This window comes from Maniola jurtina, chromosome 17 (genome assembly GCF_905333055.1).
Source record: "Maniola jurtina chromosome 17, ilManJurt1.1, whole genome shotgun sequence".
NCBI lineage: Eukaryota > Metazoa > Arthropoda > Insecta > Lepidoptera > Nymphalidae > Maniola > Maniola jurtina.
Genome location: NC_060045.1, coordinates 4,750,336 through 4,771,721, shown reverse-complemented (window position 1 = coordinate 4,771,721; position 21,386 = coordinate 4,750,336). Strand labels below are relative to the sequence as shown.

The 21,386-nt window shown below is 34.6% G+C and overlaps 2 protein-coding genes across 2 annotated transcripts; both read right to left on the bottom strand.

Moving 5' to 3' along the window:
* Positions 1–100: 100 nt before the first annotated feature.
* Positions 101–4,883, bottom strand: LOC123874004 (putative neuropeptide precursor protein). The gene is made up of 5 exons (XM_045919146.1): positions 4,673–4,883; positions 1,953–2,078; positions 1,541–1,778; positions 1,307–1,456; positions 101–1,233 (listed from the first exon to the last, which is right to left on the bottom strand). The coding sequence occupies exons 1-5, from the start codon at positions 4,746–4,748 to the stop codon at positions 717–719; spliced, it is 1,107 nt and encodes a 368-aa protein (XP_045775102.1). The 5' UTR covers positions 4,749–4,883; the 3' UTR covers positions 101–716.
* An 11,621-nt stretch (positions 4,884–16,504) lies between these two features.
* On the bottom strand, positions 16,505–21,148 carry LOC123873677 (peptidyl-prolyl cis-trans isomerase-like 4). The gene has a single exon (XM_045918654.1). The coding sequence runs from the start codon at positions 21,013–21,015 to the stop codon at positions 18,217–18,219; it is 2,799 nt and encodes a 932-aa protein (XP_045774610.1). The 5' UTR covers positions 21,016–21,148; the 3' UTR covers positions 16,505–18,216.
* Between the last annotated feature and the right edge of the window lie 238 nt (positions 21,149–21,386).

Below are 21,386 nucleotides of genomic sequence, written 5' to 3'. Positions count from 1 at the left end.
TAAATAAAATGCAGTGTTCATTATTTTTCTTTTAGGTGATACAGATTTCTTACTTACTTCATTAATTAATAGGAACCTACTAAAAAAGAAACAACTTCAATATTGTAATGCTAATTTAATACAGCAAGTTTATATACCATTTGGCATTTATACACATAAGGTCTAAGTCTAGGCATTTCATACGATAAAATGTGAACTTTCACTTCACTATACAGTACATTTAGGTAGTAATATTGAATGTATTTCAAATACAAGAAGTATGGATGAAACTACTTCTATATCTATTTATTAGATATGCGGAAAACAGAGGTAGAAAAGTACATGTTTTGTAATAATCAAGTAAAGAGTAGAAAAGTTAAAAAAATTGCATACTTACATGGGTCCTAGGTACTACCAAATTTATTTTTTTAATCTTAGGCCTTATATTTTTTATTTAAACAAATTATAAATACGAACAATTAATTCTATTTCCTAAACTAAATTTAGACTATATCCTAACACTGCGAAATAAATGCTAGACAATCTCTTGCTCCAATTTTTTATGTATCCATCCGTGAACTAACGGACAAGGGGTGTGCGTATTCAGCCAAAATTACTATTAAGTAGGTAGTGAAATATTTGGAACATAGGGCGAGCCTGATGTTATTTTCTGGAATGTATCTGTCTTACAGATTGTTCTATGGACAGTGGACACTAATAATTTTCGAGCAACTGCTTTAAAGTATCAGTCGGCGATAAACAGGGAGGTCTTGTTCTTGAACGCGAGGTGCCGAACGTAGGAGTTCTGCTAGAGTATACAGATCGTCCCGAGGTCGGTAATTGTTCTGGTGCATATCGGAACGTTTCCGAGCAACCATGAAACGTTTCACTTTATTCATATACATTCTCTTACGGCGGGCCTCTACTTGTGCTAATTCGTTGGGGTCCACTTGATAAATATCAGACATTCCTCGACCTAAGCCCATTCGGTTTTGTTCTGAGAAATATGAATGTCTTGGAAAATCTCTCTCCCGAGGTCCTAGCACGGCTGGCTCATTGTACCATACGTCTCCATTCTCATCTACTTCCGGTTGATCTTCATCTAAACTGTTGACGCGACCGTAATAGCGATCTGCCCATTGATTGGCGTTCCATTCCTGCTTTCTGCGTTCCTGAGCTTCCCACAAATTTAAAAGAGCTCTGACGTCAGCCGCACTTAAACCGGAGTCGCGTTTACGGCGTTCTGAGATAGGCCTGAATGAAAAACAAACAAGTTAAAAAAGAAAAACAAATAAATACTAATGCCATAACGCAAACAGTAAGTTACCTGAAGTTCTTTTTGTTGCTTCCGGAATTTTTCGTGGCAGTTTTAGCAGAGGCAGCTGCTCCACCTACTTTTGTGCCACTGCCACGCTTCCGACGATTAGAGTCATGTTCTTGTATTGCTGAATCAATTGGCAACGGCGCGTCATTTGCCCTGTGAATATTAACATTTTTAAATCTATTAAGCCCTACCTCTCCGTAAAAGAAATAAAAAAAAGTTACATTTGCAAAAGCTTACTTGAGATTCTTCTTTCCTGATCCGTTTTTAGTCGCCACCTTTGTAGCGGCGCCAGCTCCACCTACTTTGGTACCGCTACCACGCTTCCGACGTCGAGAATCATAGCCCGCGGATAACCCTTCCATCGCTGGTGGTTCAGCATAAAGCTCTGGCCTCATAATTAAATTGTCGAGCTCTCCGGTGGCCTGAGGCGAATCATAACGCTGCTCTACAGTTTGATCATACCCTTCCGAATTACCTATAAAGAATATACTTATATATTTTTTATTTAATAAAGATACTGGAAGAAGAACATTATTGTTTGAATACGACATATTTATTTCAACGAAACGCCCGCCAATAAAATGATTGAAAATAATAATTTTGATCAAGAAGACATCAATATTATTTTGACTACTTGAGTGATCATTACCTTCTTCACTAAGTGCAAGAGGATACGGTTCCAGGTCATTTTTGTCACTTTTGTTCAAAAATAATGATTGTGTGTCATCCTTTGTTTGGTCCCAGTTCTCTGGCAGTTCTGCCAATGGACCTCCATCTAAAATTTATTCTAAGCTTAAACAGTGTTATTTTATGAATGAAATGGTCTTGCAGCCTTATGAGTACCTAATGAATACAAAACGATCGTCTTGGATCTGACCATCAATAATTTTAGTTAGGGATATTTAAATGATCTAGGAAAAATTAATACAGATACCTACTGCGTTTTTTATAATTTTTCCCTCAAAGTTTTTGTCAGAATCGCAAAATCCAGAAGAGTCGTGTTTCTTGATCTGAGATATCAATACGAATCACTAATTCTCAAAAGTAATCATTACTTGTTTTAAAGGATAATAAATAAGTCATTAAAAATCGCAGGCGCGTTTCAATAATTAATTCAACAAATGCGATGGTCAAAGAGATTCATTTCGCCGTTTCGTTTTTTTATACCTAATTAAAAAAAATTTAAATTTCCTCAAACTTGTGAAAATCTTAATGCTTCTTCATTGAAGACTGTACAGATATCAGGTTTATGAAGTTCAAAAGGTCATAGTTAAACTAAAAGAAAGAACTACGCAGCTATAGTCCAGTCAAAATAGACATTTGACTTAGCCAAAATTCGCATAGAGCTGAAAATTGCCAGAGATGTTAAATACATCATTATAAATGAAATATCAAAAATCCCCTTCGATCCTACTTCTGCAAAAAATTTTATTCAAGGTCAAAAGTATAAAATTAAGGTTTTTTCCATTTTTCTCGAAAACAGTAAGTATTATCGTGAAAATAGGTCGGACAAAAGTTGTAGATCATACAATTCTCTACAAAAATGGTCTAGTCACTTTTTCTCTTACGACTCACCATTCGTAAGATATCGCGGTTTTAATTATTAGAAAATTCATATTTTACATAATATGCACTAAAGCTTACTAAGGCATTCGAAGATGAACTTGAAACATTCTTCGCATATGAATTAGCTCCTTACCCATTATCACTCTTTGATGAAGTGGGAATGCGTAAAACTATGAAGTCGGCTCTTTATAATTGCTTTGAATGTTTAAACTCCGAAATTGATAACACAAATGCTATCTACATCATCGATGGAGGGTATCTATTACACCGTGTTGTGTGGGATCGAGATGAAACATTTCATACTATTTTTGAAAAATATGTTCAGTATGTACAAAGACATTTTGGTCATAACAGTACGATTGTATTTGATGGCTATACTAATCATACGAAAAATATTAAAGCTGCAGAACAACGTCGTCGGACTACAAAAACATCTTCATCTGTTGATATCGTTTTTGATCGATATATGAAAGTTCCAACAAACCAACAACAATTTCTTGCAAATACTCACAATAAGTCTCGCTTCATTTTAATGCTATGTGAAGAATTTGCAGCTGCTGGTATTTCAATAAAACAAGCTGATAATGATGCTGATGTCCTTATAATTGAAACAGCAATAGAACAATGGAAAAGTTCAAATACAACTGTCGTTGTTGGGGAAGATGTTGATTTGTTGATATTACTGACTGCACGGACTCCAAATGATAAAATTATTTACTTTTTAAAACCTGGGAAAGCTCAAGTACAATCAACAATATATTCATCACAAAGTCTGACTGCATATCCGAAATGTCAAGCTCATATTTTATTTTTACATGCAATAACTGGTTGCGATACTACATCAGCCATTTTTAAAAGAGGTAAAACATCAGTATTTAAATTGTTTGAAAAACGTAATGATTTAATTCATTGCGCAGAAGTATTCACAAAGATTGACTCTTCTCCACACGACATCGTTACAAATGGAATTCGTTTTCTTCTTGCAATGTATGGTGCTCCAAAAAAAATTGATTCTATAGACAAATATAGATATTTGAAGTTTGTAAAATCTGCATGGAACAATAAAACAGTACAGTTGTCTTGTCTGCCTCCAACATCTGCTTCTGCCTTTCAACACTTGTATCGTGTGTATTATCAAGTTCAAGTGTGGCTAGGCAATGAGCTGGACCCAGAAGAATGGGGTTGGAAATTAACAGACAATTATTTGGAGCCAATTCAAACTTTACTCCCGCCTGCTCCTTTCTTTATTACAATAGAACGTGGAGTATACCTACTGGGGAAACCACGTTAAAAAAAATGCGCCAAGTACATTACCTCATAGGTGGTGCGGAAATGTGTGCTATTATGTAAAATATGAATTTTCTAATGATTAAAACCGCGATATCTTACGAATGGTGAGTCGTAAGAGAAAAAGTGACTAGACCATTTTTGTAGAGAATTGTATGATCTACAACTTTTGTCCGACCTATTTTCACGATAATACTTACTGTTTTCGAGAAAAATGGAAAAAACCTTAATTTTATACTTTTGACCTTGAATAAAATTTTTTGCAGAAGTAGGATCGAAGGGGATTTTTGATATTTCATTTATAATGATGTATTTAACGTCTCTGGCAATTTTCAGCTCTATGCGAATTTTGGCTAAGTTATGACTTATTTTTGTCTATTTTGACTGGATTACTAGTTAACGCGCACCGAAGCCACCTGTTGTTAAATATAGAACGACCCGACCCTCCGCCTAATCAATACTACGCATCAAAACAGAAAAAGCAAGCCTTATTTGCTACTGATCAAGATAAGTTACCTTTGGAGTTAGTTGAAGACTCTGCGCTGGTCACGACCAAGACCGCGATGAACGCGGCTAACGAAGTGGTTAACATATTTACCGGTAATATTAGCTTATTAAGGTAAAGTAAACGGCAAAAAGTCCGATAAGCGACAGTGGGGTCCGCACTCAGAGGACGAGTGCTGTGGACCGGGGCGAACTGGAGAGAAAAGCCGAGTTTCTGTCAATACATTCGCGACATGCGCAATGGACTGGTACAGGGACGTATTCGACAAGCATTGGGCAGTATAAATAGTAAAAATGAATACCTTGGAAATAAAAACGGAAATTGATATAACAACCAGGTTCCTATAGGCGATGCCCGTGACTTTTTTAAATCCCATGGAAACTCTTAATATCCTGGTATAAAAAGTAACCCTTGAAACTCTGCAGGACTTTGACTATAGCTGATATCCATGAAATAAATCACGTCGATCCGTTCCTCCGCAAGATCACTAGTACAGCAGTGGTTGAGATTCGACTAAACCCTAGTGACGAAATTTGGAACAGGGATAATTTTATTTGCATCTCGAAAATGGACAAAGATACTCAAAAAACCAGCCAAGTGCGAGTGAGACTCGCGCACTGAGGGTTCCGTACTCGGGTATTTTTTCCAACATTTTGCACGATACATAAAAATAAATAAAAATCTGCTTTAGGATGTACAGGTAAAGCCCTTTCACCCACTTGGTATAGTTTCTTATATTGAAAATTGAAACACATTTTAATTTTTTTTTTAATAATGTAACCACAAATTCGCGGTTTTCAGATTTATTCCTGTATATTTGCTATAAGACCTACCTACCTGCCAAATTTCATGATTCTAGGACCACGGGAAGTACCCTTTAGGTTTCTTGACGGACAGACAGACAGACAACAAAGTGATCCTATAAGGGTTCTGTTTTTCCTTCTGAGATACGGAACCCTAAAAATCAAAAAGTTTCCACAGGATATTGGATAAACCTAGTTAGCTCTAGTGGTAATATTTATTTGTAGCACAAATTGAAAAGAAAACTTTTCTCAAAGGAAAATTTTTGTGAATAGTCCTACCCTGGTTTCATGACGTCTATGTCTACCAGGGTAGATACTAGGCGTTCCTTAAAATATTTTTTGTACTTAGTAGCTAAGGAATAAATGAGCTTTTAATCTCAATTTACATAAATTGTGCTTACTACCTATTAGGTCTATGATCGGTTGTTAGTTCAATCCATTTATGGCAAAATTTCAAATTATTGGCATCATAGGTTTTATTTTTATAACAAAAAAAAACCTACCTGTATAAAATTACACCTCCTCCCCGGGAAACAGTCTATGGCCGAAACTCTTCTTATTCTGAGAGGAGACCCGTGCTCAATAGTGGGCCAGCGATGAGTTGATCATGATGATACGCTCTAAGTAGATACTTACCTAATAACAAGTGTGAATTAAAAATTTATAACACCCCCGACAAGTGAAGATTACAGTAACTAGAAAAGAGCTGATAACTTTCAAACGGCTGAACCGATTTTCTTGGATTATAGCTCGGAACACTCTCGATCAAGCCACCTTTCAAACAAAAAAAACTAAATTAAAATCGTTTATAAGTTTAGGAGCTACGATGCCACAGACAGATACAGAGATACACACGTCAAACTTATAACACCCCTCTTTTTGGGTCGGGGGCTAAAAAAGGGAATTGCTGGAGCACGTTTTTATTTTTTAAACTTATTAAATAAACATTTTGAATGCTGCGACATGCGTTGCTTCTGTAAGATTATTTTTTATTTTTGCAATATAATAAAAAAAATTGAGTTGTTATACTTTAGTCTGTAACTAAAGGTATACAATAAAATTTAACGAGTGCCATTCTCGCCACTTTAATTCTTACACAAAAGCTAAGTGACCCAATAGAATGTTCTCGCCGGGCGGCGAGTCGTCGACATCCTGTTATCACTGTTATCAGGTGATGACCATTTGAAACTTTGACATGTTTTATGGTTTCCTTTTACTTTACGAACCAAATTTGGAATCCTACTATTATTAAAATAAGTTAATCCATACTAATATTATAAATGCGAAAGTGTGTCTGTCTGTCTGCTACCTTTTCACGGCCCAACAGTTTAACCGATTCTGACGGGTACAGGGTTAGCTTATATCCCGGGGACGGACATAGGCTACTTTTTATCCCGAAAAATCAAAGAGTTCCCACGGGACTCCTAAAAACCCATCCGCTTAACCGATTTTTATGTTTGGTAACGAGGTAGCTTGCGTCTATCTATCTATATATTTTGTCCTCATCCATATTCTACTGTTCTAAGCTGATTCCGAGCTCCATGCATCCACTTCTTACCTAATCTGTGGCTATCGGCTATTTCGAAAAATTCGTTACGTTCGAATTTTAAATATTATATGAGTATGTATATTTGTAGGTATGTATACACTTTTATTGCACCACAAACACAAATGACAGGTAGATATATGGTATGCATGTATGCATGATTAGCTAATTACTAATGTACTCTTTGATGTAATCATAGTGATGGTTAAAATTCGGCTTTGTTTATCACACTTATAATATTATAAAGGCGAAAGTTTGTATGTGTATGTGTGTGTGTTTGTTACTCCTTCACGCAAAAACCAGTGGACGGATTTGGCTGAAATTTGGAATGGAGATAGATAATATCCTGGATTAGCACATAGGCTACTTTTTATCCCGGAAAATCAAAGAGTTCCCACGGGATTTCGAAAAACCTAAATCCACGCGGGCGAAGTCGCGGGCATCGGCTAGTCTACCCTAAAACAGCCACTCTAGGGTGCATAGTGCACACCCGAAAACGTGGTCGTGTGATCCACCCTGTAACAAAGAAAATTTTTCACCACCCAATAGGTGAAAAATTTAAAATAAAATTTATTTAAAAAAATAAAACAATAGAATTAAATCCTTACTTTTACTTCCAGCTGACAAAATATATATATATATAGAATGAATATAGGGAAAACCTTCGGGCGCCAGCCAGCTGGATAGAAATCTCCACAGATAGACTTGCCGAGGCCTGGACTTTTAATCGCAAGTCAGAGATTCGGTCCACCTAGCCGTGCTCTCTATTCCGGGACGCCAAATGTCCTCAAGAAATAAATATTGGTGAATAAAAATCAAAGAATTTAAAATTTATTATTAAAAATTAATTTATTAAATTTCTAAAGTTTTATACAAATTTTATTTATTAAAGAGGAAAAAAAAATATGACAATTTATAATAGGTATCGCCCCTTTGTTCTTGTCTTAATTTTATATGTCATATATATAGATACAATGATCAAAAATAAACAAACTTATAGTACCTGGGCCACATGGCCACACACTAGGTTATAAAAAAATAAAGTCCAAATTATCACAAAATTTGTTAAAATAGAGAATAAGCTAGGCACATGTCGAATATCTAACTAATTCCACAGGCCGAAAACTGCATTCCATCACACCAATTCCGGGATGGAATCCGATATAAAACGTAACATGTACGATCCAAAATGAAATTTACGGGAAAATCCTCATGATAAATGCTCAAATGAGGCGTTAAATGATAACAATCTAGGATCAACGAAGATCTAGGATCAACGGCTGTAACAAGGAAATGTTAGGTTAAAATTTTCATCCATTTTCTTGTTGGAAAATTCAATGTTCTAATGGCGAGATTGGGTAGAAAAATGAACACTTACCGCTAAAAGCGCCGTGTCCTACCACTCTATAGCCCTCTGGCCCATACATATGTATTATACTTATTTAGTTTAACTTTCACATTTTTAAAAATTAATAATTGACGAGCAAATGTTTGCGTGTCTATGTAGGAAGAAAAAGTGAACCTTCAAAATGGCCACCGAAAGATGCCAACTTCATTCGGTAAACGAGCTGTCAAAAATGTTACTAGTTTTTTTTCCAATATGAAAGAAGGTTTGACAGATCGCCGAACTACATTCCCAAACGTCACGCCTTAGAAACGTCATGGTGAAGTTTGGGACACTGAGATATGACGTATAAAAGGTCTACAAACAGATTTCAGGTTATGTTAATAAAAATACGCGATCCAAATAAGGAATGTAACGGGACCGCTAAGGTACACGTTACAATTTCCCCTTTCTAGAGAAAAGAAAAAAAAAACTTTTTTTTTTCTTTACCCTAAACAATTCTATAAGACAAAACAAAGGGAACTACCAAACAAAAGGAAAGTTAAATATCTAAATTTATGTAAGCCAAAACAACCAAATAATCATTAATAAATACAGATTGAGAAGCAATCCATTAAAACAAAATTCCTAAACTAGATTTGCATAGTATTGGTATACTACTGTCCAAGACACTAGCATCAACGCTGTGAAATGGCAAACCAAACTAGCGAAGAAGGGAAGAAAACTTTCTAAAGAGTGTGTGATTAGGATTGGTATACTACTGACCAAGACACTAAGCATCAACGCCGTGAAATGGCAAACCAACCTAACACAACATAAGCCAAAATAAAGAGTCTAGAGTTAGTATGCAACTGATCAATCCACTGAGGCACCCTCGCCGCGTATTGACGAACTAACCTAGCTAAGGGGTTTTCGGAATGGTATGCAACCGAACAAAGCACTCAGGCACCCTCGCCGCGCATTGTCGAACCATCCAAAATAAAGATGCGCTACAAAAGAGCAACACCTAAAACATCGTCCTGCCTAAAGCAAGGACCTAGCGAACATGTCCACATGTGTGAGACAAGGCCAAGGATGAGTACTAAAGACCCACATAGAAAAAAAATATATACATCTACTTGCCGATAAAACAGACACAAGCAGGAGGATAACATGGAGCATGTGCCAACCATGATCCCACAAAAGATCTGTACATATTTACAAAACTACCTGACTGACTATAGCAGAACAAGCAGGAGGATAATACGGGGCATGTGCTAAACCGTAATCCCTTAAAAGAAAACTATACATATTTACAACAAAATTAGGTAATACGGTGCAAACAAAGGCAAAACCGCAACCAAAAATGAGTTCTTCAAGAGCCTGGTAAAACGAAGCAACTGCATAACCGCTACCAAAAGATCTCTTATAAACAGAACTATAAAATCAAAAATATACAATATATACAAAAAGGAGAGGTAATGCGGAGCAACTGCATAGCCGCAACCTACAAATCGGTAGGACTGACAAAGGAGTCAAAAAAATCCTACACAAAATAATAATGAGTCCTTATTGTGTTAGCTTCTGCTAGATTCTTTTCCTGTTAAAATTAATTTTAAGTTTTAATTTTGTCAAATTTTAAGAATATCTTTTATATGGTATCTACCTGTACTATTTTTTTCCAAATCTTTTAATAAATATACATTATCTGAAATTTTCTTTATTATTTTACATTTAACAAATTTAGGGGCTAATTTTGCGGAAAAGAAAGAAGCAGCATTGGATTGCACAAAGTTGCGCCTCCAAACTGTGTCTCCAACACAATAAGAAATGCTTTTTCTTCCTTCATTGTAGTATTTGGCATTTCGTCTATATGACTTGGCCAGATTACTAACAGTTTTATCAAAAATATTACTCAAAGTAAGAAGTGCGTCCGAATAATCTGAACGACTACCAATAGTTAACTCTGAAGGGTCAGAGATAGAATAAAATTTATGTAAGGATCCATCAAGGAAAACTTCCCTACCAAACATAAGAAAATTAGGTGTGTATCCTGTAACTAAATTAATAGTGCCATTAATAGCTGCCTGAACATGGGGTAAATACCTATACCACGTTCTATGATCGTTCTCAACATAGCATGCTAGACAAGTCTCAATAGTGTTATTAAAACGTTCAACTGGGTTATTCTGAGGAGTATATTATGAAATATTTTTGGAATATTATATTCTTTAGCAAAATTCAAATTTATTTAAGTTATTTGCAAGTCTAGAATCTTTTAATCTTTGATATTTATTTATCTAAAATGCTGAATGAATTTAAAATCTTTTGAAAGTAAAATAATAATATCATCTAGGTAACAGGACTTCGTTATCAAAATCTGGTCCAAACAAACGATCAGAAAGTCTGTGTAATTCGACGGTGCATTTGTCATAACAAATAACATCCTAACGAATACAAATAGACCACGACCTGGGACTACAAACGCTGTCTATTCTCTAGAAGATTCTTCTAACAAAATTTCCAAAAAGCCTAAAAAAAAATTGATAAATTAAATAAAATAGATTTTCAATCGTCGTGCACCTATCATTTTCAAGAGAAAACTGGTCACAGCGACACCTATCAAGTTTTTGGCTCCGTTTCTTACAAAGAAATGGCCTTTTTAGGTATGTAGCATTTTCACTAGTAACACATAAATAATAGTAATATAAAAAACCTCAAAATAAACTACGCTTATTAACTAGGCGAGCACACTTAAATTAGCTATGCTAGAACAAACATCTTAGTATCTAGGCATACAATAGAAAAAAAATAAGTTACAAGAATACAATACACCTTAAAATATTACAAAAAATACAAATTAAGACAAGAACGAGAACAATTAAAATATTTATTCACTAATACTATGAGAATCAACACAACTAGGTTCCCAAATAAAAATCAAGTCCCTGTTCGGGGCTGCCAATTGTAACAAAGAAAATTTTTCACCACCCAATAGGTGAAAAATTTAAAATAAAATTTATTTAAAAAAATAAAACAATAGAATTAAATCCTTACTTTTACTTCCAGCTGACAAAATATATATATATATAGAATGAATATAGGGAAAACCTTCGGGCGCCAGCCAGCTGGATAGAAATCTCCACAGATAGACTTGCCGAGGCCTGGACTTTTAATCGCAAGTCAGAGATTCGGTCCACCTAGCCGTGCTCTCTATTCCGGGACGCCAAATGTCCTCAAGAAATAAATATTGGTGAATAAAAATCAAAGAATTTAAAATTTATTATTAAAAATTAATTTATTAAATTTCTAAAGTTTTATACAAATTTTATTTATTAAAGAGGAAAAAAAAATATGACAATTTATAATAGGTATCGCCCCTTTGTTCTTGTCTTAATTTTATATGTCATATATATAGATACAATGATCAAAAATAAACAAACTTATAGTACCTGGGCCACATGGCCACACACTAGGTTATAAAAAAATAAAGTCCAAATTATCACAAAATTTGTTAAAATAGAGAATAAGCTAGGCACATGTCGAATATCTAACTAATTCCACAGGCCGAAAACTGCATTCCATCACACCAATTCCGGGATGGAATCCGATATAAAACGTAACATGTACGATCCAAAATGAAATTTACGGGAAAATCCTCATGATAAATGCTCAAATGAGGCGTTAAATGATAACAATCTAGGATCAACGAAGATCTAGGATCAACGGCTGTAACAAGGAAATGTTAGGTTAAAATTTTCATCCATTTTCTTGTTGGAAAATTCAATGTTCTAATGGCGAGATTGGGTAGAAAAATGAACACTTACCGCTAAAAGCGCCGTGTCCTACCACTCTATAGCCCTCTGGCCCATACATATGTATTATACTTATTTAGTTTAACTTTCACATTTTTAAAAATTAATAATTGACGAGCAAATGTTTGCGTGTCTATGTAGGAAGAAAAAGTGAACCTTCAAAATGGCCACCGAAAGATGCCAACTTCATTCGGTAAACGAGCTGTCAAAAATGTTACTAGTTTTTTTTCCAATATGAAAGAAGGTTTGACAGATCGCCGAACTACATTCCCAAACGTCACGCCTTAGAAACGTCATGGTGAAGTTTGGGACACTGAGATATGACGTATAAAAGGTCTACAAACAGATTTCAGGTTATGTTAATAAAAATACGCGATCCAAATAAGGAATGTAACGGGACCGCTAAGGTACACGTTACAATTTCCCCTTTCTAGAGAAAAGAAAAAAAAAACTTTTTTTTTTCTTTACCCTAAACAATTCTATAAGACAAAACAAAGGGAACTACCAAACAAAAGGAAAGTTAAATATCTAAATTTATGTAAGCCAAAACAACCAAATAATCATTAATAAATACAGATTGAGAAGCAATCCATTAAAACAAAATTCCTAAACTAGATTTGCATAGTATTGGTATACTACTGTCCAAGACACTAGCATCAACGCTGTGAAATGGCAAACCAAACTAGCGAAGAAGGGAAGAAAACTTTCTAAAGAGTGTGTGATTAGGATTGGTATACTACTGACCAAGACACTAAGCATCAACGCCGTGAAATGGCAAACCAACCTAACACAACATAAGCCAAAATAAAGAGTCTAGAGTTAGTATGCAACTGATCAATCCACTGAGGCACCCTCGCCGCGTATTGACGAACTAACCTAGCTAAGGGGTTTTCGGAATGGTATGCAACCGAACAAAGCACTCAGGCACCCTCGCCGCGCATTGTCGAACCATCCAAAATAAAGATGCGCTACAAAAGAGCAACACCTAAAACATCGTCCTGCCTAAAGCAAGGACCTAGCGAACATGTCCACATGTGTGAGACAAGGCCAAGGATGAGTACTAAAGACCCACATAGAAAAAAAATATATACATCTACTTGCCGATAAAACAGACACAAGCAGGAGGATAACATGGAGCATGTGCCAACCATGATCCCACAAAAGATCTGTACATATTTACAAAACTACCTGACTGACTATAGCAGAACAAGCAGGAGGATAATACGGGGCATGTGCTAAACCGTAATCCCTTAAAAGAAAACTATACATATTTACAACAAAATTAGGTAATACGGTGCAAACAAAGGCAAAACCGCAACCAAAAATGAGTTCTTCAAGAGCCTGGTAAAACGAAGCAACTGCATAACCGCTACCAAAAGATCTCTTATAAACAGAACTATAAAATCAAAAATATACAATATATACAAAAAGGAGAGGTAATGCGGAGCAACTGCATAGCCGCAACCTACAAATCGGTAGGACTGACAAAGGAGTCAAAAAAATCCTACACAAAATAATAATGAGTCCTTATTGTGTTAGCTTCTGCTAGATTCTTTTCCTGTTAAAATTAATTTTAAGTTTTAATTTTGTCAAATTTTAAGAATATCTTTTATATGGTATCTACCTGTACTATTTTTTTCCAAATCTTTTAATAAATATACATTATCTGAAATTTTCTTTATTATTTTACATTTAACAAATTTAGGGGCTAATTTTGCGGAAAAGAAAGAAGCAGCATTGGATTGCACAAAGTTGCGCCTCCAAACTGTGTCTCCAACACAATAAGAAATGCTTTTTCTTCCTTCATTGTAGTATTTGGCATTTCGTCTATATGACTTGGCCAGATTACTAACAGTTTTATCAAAAATATTACTCAAAGTAAGAAGTGCGTCCGAATAATCTGAACGACTACCAATAGTTAACTCTGAAGGGTCAGAGATAGAATAAAATTTATGTAAGGATCCATCAAGGAAAACTTCCCTACCAAACATAAGAAAATTAGGTGTGTATCCTGTAACTAAATTAATAGTGCCATTAATAGCTGCCTGAACATGGGGTAAATACCTATACCACGTTCTATGATCGTTCTCAACATAGCATGCTAGACAAGTCTCAATAGTGTTATTAAAACGTTCAACTGGGTTATTCTGAGGAGTATATTATGAAATATTTTTGGAATATTATATTCTTTAGCAAAATTCAAATTTATTTAAGTTATTTGCAAGTCTAGAATCTTTTAATCTTTGATATTTATTTATCTAAAATGCTGAATGAATTTAAAATCTTTTGAAAGTAAAATAATAATATCATCTAGGTAACAGGACTTCGTTATCAAAATCTGGTCCAAACAAACGATCAGAAAGTCTGTGTAATTCGACGGTGCATTTGTCATAACAAATAACATCCTAACGAATACAAATAGACCACGACCTGGGACTACAAACGCTGTCTATTCTCTAGAAGATTCTTCTAACAAAATTTCCAAAAAGCCTAAAAAAAAATTGATAAATTAAATAAAATAGATTTTCAATCGTCGTGCACCTATCATTTTCAAGAGAAAACTGGTCACAGCGACACCTATCAAGTTTTTGGCTCCGTTTCTTACAAAGAAATGGCCTTTTTAGGTATGTAGCATTTTCACTAGTAACACATAAATAATAGTAATATAAAAAACCTCAAAATAAACTACGCTTATTAACTAGGCGAGCACACTTAAATTAGCTATGCTAGAACAAACATCTTAGTATCTAGGCATACAATAGAAAAAAAATAAGTTACAAGAATACAATACACCTTAAAATATTACAAAAAATACAAATTAAGACAAGAACGAGAACAATTAAAATATTTATTCACTAATACTATGAGAATCAACACAACTAGGTTCCCAAATAAAAATCAAGTCCCTGTTCGGGGCTGCCAATTGTAACAAAGAAAATTTTTCACCACCCAATAGGTGAAAAATTTAAAATAAAATTTATTTAAAAAAATAAAACAATAGAATTAAATCCTTACTTTTACTTCCAGCTGACAAAATATATATATATATAGAATGAATATAGGGAAAACCTTCGGGCGCCAGCCAGCTGGATAGAAATCTCCACAGATAGACTTGCCGAGGCCTGGACTTTTAATCGCAAGTCAGAGATTCGGTCCACCTAGCCGTGCTCTCTATTCCGGGACGCCAAATGTCCTCAAGAAATAAATATTGGTGAATAAAAATCAAAGAATTTAAAATTTATTATTAAAAATTAATTTATTAAATTTCTAAAGTTTTATACAAATTTTATTTATTAAAGAGGAAAAAAAAATATGACAATTTATAATAGGTATCGCCCCTTTGTTCTTGTCTTAATTTTATATGTCATATATATAGATACAATGATCAAAAATAAACAAACTTATAGTACCTGGGCCACATGGCCACACACTAGGTTATAAAAAAATAAAGTCCAAATTATCACAAAATTTGTTAAAATAGAGAATAAGCTAGGCACATGTCGAATATCTAACTAATTCCACAGGCCGAAAACTGCATTCCATCACACCAATTCCGGGATGGAATCCGATATAAAACGTAACATGTACGATCCAAAATGAAATTTACGGGAAAATCCTCATGATAAATGCTCAAATGAGGCGTTAAATGATAACAATCTAGGATCAACGAAGATCTAGGATCAACGGCTGTAACAAGGAAATGTTAGGTTAAAATTTTCATCCATTTTCTTGTTGGAAAATTCAATGTTCTAATGGCGAGATTGGGTAGAAAAATGAACACTTACCGCTAAAAGCGCCGTGTCCTACCACTCTATAGCCCTCTGGCCCATACATATGTATTATACTTATTTAGTTTAACTTTCACATTTTTAAAAATTAATAATTGACGAGCAAATGTTTGCGTGTCTATGTAGGAAGAAAAAGTGAACCTTCAAAATGGCCACCGAAAGATGCCAACTTCATTCGGTAAACGAGCTGTCAAAAATGTTACTAGTTTTTTTTCCAATATGAAAGAAGGTTTGACAGATCGCCGAACTACATTCCCAAACGTCACGCCTTAGAAACGTCATGGTGAAGTTTGGGACACTGAGATATGACGTATAAAAGGTCTACAAACAGATTTCAGGTTATGTTAATAAAAATACGCGATCCAAATAAGGAATGTAACGGGACCGCTAAGGTACACGTTACAACCCCTGTGAATCTGTATATTATTTTTTAGTCTCGGGTGGATATACCTTTCCGAGTGGTATGCATAATTATATTTATTTTTTAAATACCCTGGGGTGTCTGTTTTAGGGTGGATATACGGGTGAATTATTAGATGGGTAAAAGACTGAAATCAGAACTAAAAATTTCATTTGAATATCAATTTAATAGCCTGGTTATTGATATATAAAAACTTACATACCTACACACTTTATCTAATGCCTTAAAATACCTAATTAAGTTTTGTAAACATCCCTACCTTACATTTCTTTAACTATATTTCATTAAAATAAAAAAATTGCAAAATACTTTACATTGTACACACAAACATTGTACTAATATGCCAAAAATCATATTACGAGAACCCCCAGTGCGGGGTACATCAATTTTGGCTTTACTTTAAATCATTAGTTAGGTCATAATGTGTGGAATTAAAGTAATGTTCCTCATTTCATTTCAATTAACATAATATTATATATAATAATAATAATAAGTAATAAAATCAATGTCTATCCATAAAAAAAATATTTGTGCAGAATTGAAAACTTCCTCCTTTTTGGAAGTTTGTTAATAAAACAGTACCGTCAACAGTGACTGACTTAATGGACACCACACAGCCTAGGCCCAGTTTCCACTTAAGCAGAACGGAGAGTAGGTCTATGTTCAGTTGACTAGTCAGATTTTTACAAGATAATGTTATTATTTTTTCACGTTATCTATTAAGAATCTGACTGTTCGACTAAACACATCTCTCCACTCCACTTCCTAATTCCTTCCAAACCAGGCCTAATCCGGTGGAACTAACATTTTCAAAGGAGACATTCCTTGAGGATTTTAAAGATGCATTAAGGATTTGGAGGAAATCCTAATAGGATCTTTAAAAAAGCAAATACATATTTAAAATCATCATCATCATCATCAGCCTGTGGACATCCACAGTTGGACATAGGCCTTCGCTATAAAGCGCCACCCCACCCGGTCCTCGGCCTTCCTCATCCAGCCACTTAAGTAAGTAATAAAGTAAGTATTTAAAAAGTGAATATTAAATACTTTAGAAACCTATTGTGAGGCTCTGTACATGGGTTTATTTCAGTCTAAAAATAAGATGGTGTATATTCATTCATTATTTTGATACATAAATGGGTTATTTCATTAAGTTTATCATTAATAGCAAATAATTAATTTAAGTTTACAATTGGATATGCCAGAATTTTGAATCAACATAACCACAACATATTGATGATATTTTGCATGCAGTTTTTATTCATAAACTATACATATTATGAAGTGCTAGTACTTCTTTCGTTTTTAGGGTTTCATCCCCGAAGAGTGCCAAAAGGCACTATTACTATACTAAAGGCCTATTACTAAGCCTCCACTGTACTCCTGTCTGTCTGTCAGTAGACTGTATCTTATGAACTGTAATGGTAGAGTTAAAAATTTTACAGAATGTGGATTTCTATTGCCACTGTAACAACAATTAGTAAAAAAATTAAAATGGCCACCATGAAATAAAATATATTGGTGTTATTTCTTGTATGATGGTATGAGATCTTTGATGTGAGAGTCCGACTCACATTTGGCTTTTTATGTAGCATTAAAGAAGTACCATAAAATAATGAAGCATTTAAATCATTCAGCATTTCTTACATTGCTGACTACGTCATGATTGTTGTTCTGTTTACTATTCACTATTTTTCATTAAAAATGATTCTCTTTAGAATTCAATGAGTGAATCATTTGTGGTTACATTAATTTACTTAACTTCACTATTGACAACATATTAATATACAAAGTTCACACACTATACACAACAATACAAAATTAAGCTATAAGTACATAATTATAAATACAGATCCTATAACTTCTTTTTAGGTTTTTTAACTGGCGGTTTCACATTTTTCTTAACACGCTTTTTCTTATTATTTTCACTATCTGAACTTGAGCTTGATTCACTACTACTGTCTGAACTGCTCGACGAACTGCTTGAACTGCTGGTACTGCTGCTTGATGAAGAAGATTTCCTATTTTTTCTCCTCAACTTCTTTTTATTATTGTCGCTGTCACTCGAAGTACTAGATTCACTACTTGATGAACTAGACTCAAATGAATCATCCGACGATGTAGATGATTTTCTTTTCTTTTTGGAAGCAGAACTTCCCTTTTTATTTTGTTTCTTACTGGAAATCATTTTGCTATTCTTTTGTTTTGAATTCTTATTTTTTTTACCAACAATTACAGGGGAAGGTGTTTTTGGATCTAGATCTTGTCTCTGTTTATCTTTTTTGCTTTCCCTGCTTCTTTCACGATGTTTGCTTTCATCATTATGCTTTCTCTCTCTATTCGTATGACGGCTGTTACTAGAGTTTCGATTGTTTCTTCTCTCATCACTACTGTCTTTGTATTCTGATGTATCCTGATTTCTCCTAGTGGGCGACTTAGACTTATATGATTTACTCTTATCATGTTCTATTTCTCTAGTATATTTTACTCTTTCATTTCTACTGATATTATCATGAAAATGACTTGTTTTTGATCTGCTTCTACTCCTTTCTCTGTAGTCATCTCTTTGCTGCCTATCATTTCTATGTCGCCTGTCTCTTTCTGCATCATCCTTATTTTGCCCGTCCCTTTCCCATTTTTCTCTATTGTCTCTATCCTGCATATCTCTTTCCCTTTCATTTCTATCCTGGTTATTGCCATCTTTGTATGGTCTATTTCTATCTGTTAACTGCTGTCTATCTTTTCTAGTATCATATTCAGGTTGTTCATCTTTTTCTCTACTATCTCTATAGTGCCTATTAATGTCTCTGTCATCAATACTTTGCCTGTCTCTTTTTCTATCATCTTTTTTTTGTTGTCTGTCCATTTCTCTGTCATTTTTTTGCTGCCTTTCTGTTCCTCTATCATCTCTATTTGATATGTCTTTTTGCCTATTTTGTATGTCACTATCTCTATCATCTATATGTTTTCTTTTCAGGTTATTATCACCTTTATACTGTCTGCCTTTATCAGTTAGATAATGCCTATCTTTTTCCTTAACATCTCTGTATTGACTGTCCATTTCCTTCTCATCCCTATTTTGTCTGTCAGTTTTTTCATCATCTCTATATTGCCTGTCCACTTCCGTATGATCTTTATTTTGTTGGTTTTTTTCTTTCTCATTTCTAGGCTCCCTGTCTTTTTCTCTATTATTTCTATCTAGCCTGTCCTTTTCTCTATCATCTCTATGTTGCCTTCTCATTTCTCTATCATTGCTGTTTCTCTTTTCTACTTCTGTATGTTGGACGCCCCTTTTATTATCATCTTTATTATACCTGTCTCTTTCTCTATTATCTTTATTTAACCTGTTCTTTTCTTTATCATCTCTAATTTGCATGTCTGTTTCTTTATTCCGTCTGTCTCTTTCTTTTTCATATTTACGCTGATGTTTATATTTTTCCCTTTCATCTATATTTAGTTTGTCTCCTTCTCTATCGTCTTTACGTTGTCTATTCTTCTCAGTGTCACCTCTATACTGTCTATCACTATCATTTCTAATATTGTTCCGTTTACCATTGCTTTGGCTGTCTCTTTTATCTATTAAGTCTTTTTCTTCTCTATATCTACCTCTTCTCTTATCTTCATCCCTTGATTTATTTTTAGGTTCCTCATCAAAATATTGTACTCCTCTCCCTTTACCGAGCCATCTCATTTTGGAAACAGATTGTGAAAAGTCAACATGGATACGTCTGTCATCGATCAGCACATTATCCATTTTAAAATATGCATCTTCACATGATTTTTTGTTCTCAAACTCAATAAATGCATATTGAAGAGAATTGCCTGTCTTTTTGTCTCTTATAACTTCACAACTAACAATCTTACCAAAACGGCTAAATATAATTTCTAAATCCTCGTCAGTTGTGACAGGGTTAAGTTTACAAACAAATAACACATTTTCTGGTGGAGCGATATCAGCATCGGGTAAGTCACCTACGATTTCTAATATTGTAGCCCTAGCTTTGGCCTCTTTCTCTTCAATCATTTCCTGTATTTCAGCTGCACTTTTACCTTGTGTCTCATCTATTTCTTCATCAGGAGCAATTCTACCGCCTTTCAGACGTTCTGGGTTAGGTGAAGGTGACCTTGATGGAGCTCTCAATCCAGGTGGATCATTGAAAGGATCTTCGAGTACAACAGTGTGGGTTATTCTTACATCTCGGTAGGGACGATGAGCTTCATCACAGATGACTTCATTTAGTTTAGTTAATACTTCATGCCCTTCAGTGACTTCGCCAATGACACAATGCGTTCCATCTAGTGAGTCCAAATCCGGTGCCAGAGTTATGAAAAACTGAGATCCAACCATCATATCATCAGTACATACCATTGATAGTAACCCAGCACCTGTGTGACGAATTTTGGGTCTTTTCTCTCCAGAGAAAAATCGCTTGTCTGGCCCCTCTAAAATTCCCCATATTGACTGTCCACCGGAACCTTCCCCAGTGGGATCACCAGTTTGAGCGATGAATCCGCTGCGTATAGTATGAAACAAGTTGAAATTGTAATATTTCATCTTGCAAAGCTTCAAAAAGTTCAAACATGTTACAGGACGCTGGTCCAAATACAGGTCCACTGTAATATCACCGAGTGTTGTTTCTATCACAACAGCCATTATTCAAGTGTTAAATTATCATCATATTACTGTAAAGTAACTCAAAGTTGCGAAGTTGTTTAATAAATTAATTCGGATAATCTTGACTACGTTGACACATAATTAATTTTCAACCTAACCTTACATATTTTTGACGTTTGCACGGTTTGCATAATAAATTGTAGTCTATGGTTCAGTGTATCCACTTATCATTTAGGTTTTACCATGGTTTTACCCTAGTTTCCGTAGGATTTCCCCTAAAATATAGTTTTTTTATATACCCTTATTAAGAATGCATGTAATAACTGTAATAAAGAACAACGTAATTTTATCAGTAAGAATTTATTGTGATTTCACACTAACTATATAATACATGTATTTCGATTCTTGTG

What these genes read in the sequence shown, in the direction of transcription:
- LOC123874004 (XM_045919146.1), bottom strand. Translation starts at nt 4,748, where the DNA reads ATGTTAACCACTTCGTTAGCCGCGTTCATCGCGGTCTTGGTCGTGACC. An exon ending in TCAGGAAAGAAGAATCTCAA is followed by an intron (nt 1,457 to 1,540) that starts GTAAGCTTTTGC and finishes TAATATTCACAG; the next exon opens with GGCAAATGACGCGCCGTTGC. An exon ending in AGCAACAAAAAGAACTTCAG is followed by an intron (nt 1,234 to 1,306) that starts GTAACTTACTGT and finishes TTTTTCATTCAG; the next exon opens with GCCTATCTCAGAACGCCGTA.
- LOC123873677 (XM_045918654.1), bottom strand. Translation starts at nt 21,015, where the DNA reads ATGGCTGTTGTGATAGAAACAACACTCGGTGATATTACAGTGGACCTG.